General features: G+C 51.5%; 1 protein-coding gene across 1 annotated transcript; it reads left to right on the top strand.

The window, feature by feature from the left end:
• Positions 1-3,191: 3,191 nt before the first annotated feature.
• LOC107132535 (large ribosomal subunit protein eL38-like) lies at positions 3,192-5,972 on the top strand. The gene is made up of 2 exons (XM_059887283.1): positions 3,192-3,235; positions 5,732-5,972. Exons 1-2 carry the CDS (start codon positions 3,192-3,194, stop codon positions 5,967-5,969), a joined length of 282 nt encoding a protein of 93 aa, XP_059743266.1. The 3' UTR covers positions 5,970-5,972.
• Positions 5,973-6,190: the final 218 nt, after the last annotated feature.

The raw sequence follows: 6,190 nt of genomic DNA, 5'->3' as shown, positions 1-6,190 counted from the left end.
AGAAGCGTAAGACAGAATCCCTTACCTTACAATACATTATAAAACCTTAACTTTTAAGAATCTGTAAAATCTATGGCTTACAGAGGCAGCAGGGGACACCGCGGTCGGTTTGGGGAGTGGGGAGGCCGATAACCCCCACTGAGCAGGTGTGTGCTGCTGGCCTGGGACCTGGGCCGACCCACAGAAGCCCCCTCCCATCTCCCTCATCCTGACCCTGTCCTCACCCTGCCTCCACTGTCCTGAGGAACAGCCCGCACTCACAGATGCTTGACTGCTGCTCGAGCTTGTGCAGCCAGGAGATGGAGGGGCTGGACCCGAGCTCATCCGTGTCTGGGTGCAGGACCAGCGTTCTGAACACAGGGGACAAGGGCCCAGGGCTTGGCAGGCGTGAGGAGGCAGAGAGAAGGTGAGACCCTTCCGGGCCCCACGAGCACTAGGGGCGGTGGCGCCCGGTGGGAACGAGGACACATCCTGAGAAAGGAGGCAGAGACGGGCAGGCGCCCCGCCCCGCCCCGCCCCGCGCCGCCCCGCCCCCGAGTCCCGCCCCCGCTCCTCGGGGCCTTCCAGACGGAGCTGGAGCCCGTGGGGCTTCTTAAATAAATGCGGTCACGTTATACATCATTTGAATACACATTTCTCGCCTTATGCTTTTTTGCTAGTGACTTATTACTTACTGTGTATATTTATTTTAGACCATGGAAAAGATGTTAGACCAAAAGCAAATTTGAGCAATTTTCTTATTCAGTTCAAAATGCGTTGTAGAGCAGCAGAGAGAACTCGCAACATCAGCAACGCGCTTGGCCCAGGAGCTGCCAGTGCAGGGGTGTGTCAGGAAGTTTGGCGAAGGAGATGAGAGTCTTGGCAAGGAGCGCGGTGGCTGGCCGTCGGAAGCGGACAACGGCCGACTGAGAGCCAACGTCGAGGCTGATCCTCCTACAACTGCACGAGAAGCTGGCCACTCTGGTCTCCGGGCATTCGAAGCACGTTGAAAAGGTGAGGAAGCAAAGTGGGTGCCTCGTGAGCCGACCAAAAACCAAAACATCATCGTTTTGAAGTGTCGTCTTCTCTTACTCTACAAAACACCAGAAAAACATTGCTCGATCGGATCCTGGTGTGACATCATCGTTTTGAAGTATCGTCTTCTCTTACTCTACAAAACACCAAAAAACATTGCTCAATGGGATCCTGATGTGCAACAAAATGTGGATTTTATGGCAACTGGTGGCAACCAGCTCAGCGGTTGGATGGAGAAGAAGCTCCAAAGCGCTTCCCAAAGCCAAACTTGCACCAAAAAAGGTCATGGTCACCGTTTGGTGGTCTGCTGCCCATCTGATCCCCTACAGCTCTCTGAATCCCAGGGAAACATTACATCTGAGAAGTGCGCTCAGTAAACCAATGAGATGCACTGAAACCTGCGATGCCTGCAGCAGGCATTCGTCAGCAGCGGGGCGCAGTCCTTTCCCACGACTGCCTGCCCCACGTGGCACAGCCAACGCTTCAGAAGCTGAGCGAATCGGGCTGCGAAGTTCTGCCTCATCCACCATATTCACATGACCTCCCGCCAACCGACTACCACTTCTTCAAGCACCGCGACCACTTTTTGCAGGGAAAACACTTCTGCGACCAGCAGGAGGCAGACGATGCTTTCCTAGAGTTCATCAGGTCTCCAGGCACGGATTTGTACACTACAGGAATAAACAAACTTACTTCTTCTTGGCAAGAATGTGTTGATTATAATGGTTCCTATTTTGATTAATAAAGATATGTTTGGGCCTAATTACAGTGATTTAAAATTCACGGTCTGAAACCACAGGTAGGCTTGAACCAACCTGGACAGAAGAGCTGCCAGACCAAGTCCAGGCTCCACTCTGACCCCCAGTCTCGTCGTCTGCAAAGCAGAGAAGACACTGACTCTCCATGCAGCAACCCCCTCGGAAAGCGGATCCCTTCCTGGAAGGGGTCGGGACACACACTCCTTCTCCTCCCAGGACCCCCAGCTTGCTCCTGGACCAGCATTAGAGAGGAAGGGAGGGTTTAGAGCAAGGAGACTGCTTGTAGGTTACAGTTCTGCATAATGTCGGTATGCATTCGTCCAAATCCACAGGACGTCCAACACCAGGAGTGAACTGTGATGTAAGCCATGGGCTTTGGGTGATGAAGACATGTCAGTGGAGGCTCACCAGTTGTAAGAAATATCCCATCTGGAGGCGGATGTTAGTGGGATAGTGGGGGAGGCTGGGCATGCAGGTGGAGGCGTACATGGGAATTGTGTGCACCTTCCACTCGATTTTGTCTTAAACCTAAAATTGCTCTAAAAAGTAAAGTCTTAATTACAAAAAAGAGGATGAAGAGGAGGAGGAGGAGGGAGACTGGCAGGGCAGGTGGGTGCACCATCCCCAGCCTCTCCCCGCCCAGGAGGCAGTGAAGCGAGTTGCCAGCAGGGGCGAAGCCGCAGCAGGGACTCAGCCCAGGGAGCCAGGAGAGGACACACACTGGGCTCCTGTCCCCCCAGCCAGCCATGCCAGCTGGTCCCCGAGACCACCAGCTACATTTCCAGGCTGAGATGATCAAATAAGCTCCTGGTGTTTGTACGTGAATCTCCAGGCTGAGAATGCCAACGTGGGTTTGATTCTGAGTGTGGTTTCCGCAGCATTGACAATGACTCTGTAAATCTGCAAAGTATGTATCTTTAATCTGGCATAATTAAATGTGGAGTTATTTGCAAATGAAATGTTTAAAACCAGCAGAGCTGCTGCAGTGTCCCAAGGCTGAATCTCTGGAAGCAGGTCTTGGCTGAGCACCTTCTCCACCTGCCCCTTCTCCGTGACGGCTGGTGGAGGAACAGGAGTGCGGATGGGAGCCCCGAGGCCCCGCTCTGGGGGTGTGTCACCCCCAGCTTTGGCAAGGGAGCTTGCTCTGGTGGGGGCGGCGGCAGGCGGCTCAGCTGGCTCCCCAGCAATGCTCCAGGCAGGCAGGTGCTCAGGGGGTGGGAGCTGAAGTTTCCCGTAAGTTGATCCTTGGAGCACCCTTGCTGGGATGAAGGGTTGACAGCAGAGGATAAGTAAGTGATGGGCTCCTTACAATCCTTCCTCCTCCTGTCCCTTCCCCAGAGTGGGGCCGGGAGCAGGCAGAGCCCGAAAGAAGCGCAAGGCGGAGCTGGCATCAGCGGGGAACATGCTGGGTCAGGGTCCATGCCCATCCGCACGTCTCCCTGGACAGTGTTTGCGGATGGAGGGTGCGTACGTGTGTGTGTGTGTGTGTCTGTGAGAGACATGCTGTTGGTGCAGGTTTTGTGTGAATCTGTGCAGACGTGTGTACCTGTGTGCAGGTGAGTGTGTCTGTGTGCAGGTGTGTGTCACCGTGTACAGATGTGTGCAGGTGTGTGTGTCTGTGGATCTGCATGCAGGTGGGTGTGTGTCTGTGAGCAGCTGAGTGTGTGTTCAGGGAACTGGCCCCAGGAAGCCTGATCGCACCGGTCCAGGTGACACATTATTAGCTCCATCGTCCAGCAGTCACTCACGTGAGCGCGAGCTCCCAGGCAGACTGTGCCAGGCAGAGCCCACAGGTGCCAAGAGTCAGTGCAGGCTGACTGTGGGCTGTCGTGGTGTGACAGGGCTGTGTCGGTGACAGAGGTCCTCCTCCAGCGACATCACTGGGGCATTTCAGGTGAAAAATTATGGTCCCGATACTGGCCTTAAAAGCCGTATTAATAATAAAAACAGTAACTGCAGCAGAGTTCACTACAACGAGATAACAGCAACGCAGCCCCTGGCAAATCCAGGTAAATGGTGTATGTGTATTGATTGTACTGTTCTTGCAACCTTTCACTAAGTGTGGAGCATTTTCAATATAATACAGTAAGCGGTGAAAGTGATTTCACAGAGAAACAAAACAGGTGAAAGCTGGACATGGTCTTCACGGCAGGGCCACGTTTGTGACCACACAGAACAGAACAGGAGACTCAGAATCCATAACGACAAGGGGCTGGCCCGGTAATTGATACAACCAGTAGAAAGACACTACTGAGTACACAGAGGATTTAAATGATCCAATTAGAGGGCGCACAGTGGAAGACACATGTACCATTTTACACCAAGACACGCAGACGACAGATCCCTCTGGACACACCAGAAACAGCACGTGTGCAAGCATTAGCAACGATCAGACCACAGAACTGCCCAGATGCCAAAGAACCCGTACTGTGCAGATTATCCTTTTGGCCAAAGAATAATAAAATCAGAAACTATTGATTTTGAAGTATCATTGAAACCTAAACAACATGGAACTCTGTGTGTGTGTGTGTGAGTGTGTGTCAGTGTGAGTGTGTGTGTGTGTGTGTGAGTGTGTGTGTGCGTGTGTGTGAGTGTGAATGTGTAAGAGAGTGTGTGAGAGTGTGAGTGTGTGTGTGTGTGTGAGTGTGATTGTGAGTGTGAGTATGTGAGTGTGTGAGAGTAAGTGTGTGTGAGTGTGTGTGTGTGAGAGAGTACGTGAGTGTGTGTGTGTGAGTGTGAGTGAGTGTGTGAGTGTGTGAGAGTGTGTGAGTGTGAGAGTGTGTGTGAGTGTGTGTGTGTGTGTGTGAGAGTATGTGAGTGTGAGTGTGTGAGTGTGTGAGAGTACGTGAGTGTGTGTGAGTGTGTGAGTGTGTGTGAGTGTGAGTGTGTGAGTGTGTGATAGTATGTGAGTGTGTGTGAGTGTGTGTGTGTGTCAGTCACTCAGCTGTGTCCGGCTCTCTGCGGCCCCATGGACTGCAGCTCGTCAGGCTCCTCTGTCCATGGAACTCTCCAGCCGAGAAGACTGACGGGATTGCAAGCTCTTTCTCCAATGTGAATTTTAGTAGTAGTAGTTTTTAGTCACAAAGCTGTGTCTGAGTCTTGCGACCCCACAGACTGTAGCCCTCCGGGTTCCTCTGTCCACGGGATTCTCCAGGCAAGAACACTGGAGTGGGGTGCCATTTCTTTCTCCATGGAACTCAGTAAATGTGGGTAAAAACACGATCAGGTTGAAATTCCAAAGAATTTCTAATGAAACTTTGCATTCCCTTCTGGGGCATGGCTAAAGCATAATTAGGAATTTGATTTTAAATATAGTTATCAAGGGGCTTCCTGGTGGCTCTGTGATGAAGAATCTGCCTGCCAGTGCAGGAGACACAGGTTCAGCCCCCGATTCAGGAGGATCCCACGTGCTGTGGAGCAGCTGAGCCCGTGGACACAAGTACGACCTGCGTTCTGGAGCCTGGGGGCTGAAACGACGAGCCCGGTGCCCTAGAGCCGTGCTCCTCAGCAAGAGACGCCCCGCAGTGAGATGCCCACTCGCTGCGACTCGAGAGCGGCCCCTGCTCGCCGTAACTCGAGAAAGGACCAGGGCAGCAACAAAGACCCAGCTCAGCCAAAAATAAACAAATAAAATTAAAACAAATAAGTTAATATGCAGACCGGGGGAACAGAAGCTAAGTCTTCAAGTCAGGAGGTTAGGAGAAAACAAAGCAAGTGTCCCTCCCTTCCTTTGCCTTAAAGGAAAGAAGGGAATAATAAGACAAAGCCCAGCCAGCAGCAGCACTGAGCCCAGTAAGAGGAAAAAGCAAAGGCTGGACGTCTGCAGGTACTTATAAAGCAGGAAACTTTGGTCAAGACTACGGTGAGAAAAAGGAGAGAAGCAACAAAATTCAGAAGAAGAGGCGGTGACTACGAACATCACAAGGAGCTTTTCCGTTCTCGCGTCTCGCTGCTTGAAGTTCCTGCTCGCCGCACCTTGTCACCACGCCACGCAAAACTGAGGAAATCAAGAGCCTTCTGCTCACAGCCGGGCGAAAGCATGCCAGATCTGTCAAGATCAAGAAAAGTAAGGATGATGTGAAGTTTAAAGCTCGAAGCAGCAGATGCCTTTACACCTTGGTCATCACAGACAAAGAGAAGGCGGAGACGTGGACGCGGTCCCTGCCGCCCGGTTTGGCAGAGAAGGAGCTGAAATGAACCATGCTCACTGATTTGAACTGTATTAAAATATTTTAAATTCTCAAAAAAAAAAAAAAGCACAAAGCAGGTAACATGCTATTTCTCCAAAAAGCTCTGTGTTAATGAGTTGGAAAACATAGACAAAATATATATATTTTTGGAAAATCTGAAAATGCCAAACTTGAACAAGGAGAAAGGAAGATTTGACTAGGAGAGGGGTCACTAAAGTCACCCCAAGG

This window comes from Bos taurus, chromosome 5 (genome assembly GCF_002263795.3).
Source record: "Bos taurus isolate L1 Dominette 01449 registration number 42190680 breed Hereford chromosome 5, ARS-UCD2.0, whole genome shotgun sequence".
In the NCBI taxonomy this organism is placed as follows: Eukaryota; Metazoa; Chordata; class Mammalia; order Artiodactyla; family Bovidae; genus Bos; species Bos taurus.
The sequence above is the reverse complement of the archived record's forward strand: the minus strand, read 5'-3'. Positions and strand labels throughout refer to the sequence as shown.

Coding starts and splice junctions, on each gene's coding strand:
- LOC107132535 (XM_059887283.1), top strand. CDS start 3,192: ATGCCCATCCGCACGTCTCCCTGGACAGTGTTTGCGGATGGAGG. Junction 3,236..5,731: donor ACAGTGTTTGCGGATGGAGG/GTGCGTACGTGT, acceptor CGCTGCTTGAAG/TTCCTGCTCGCCGCACCTTG.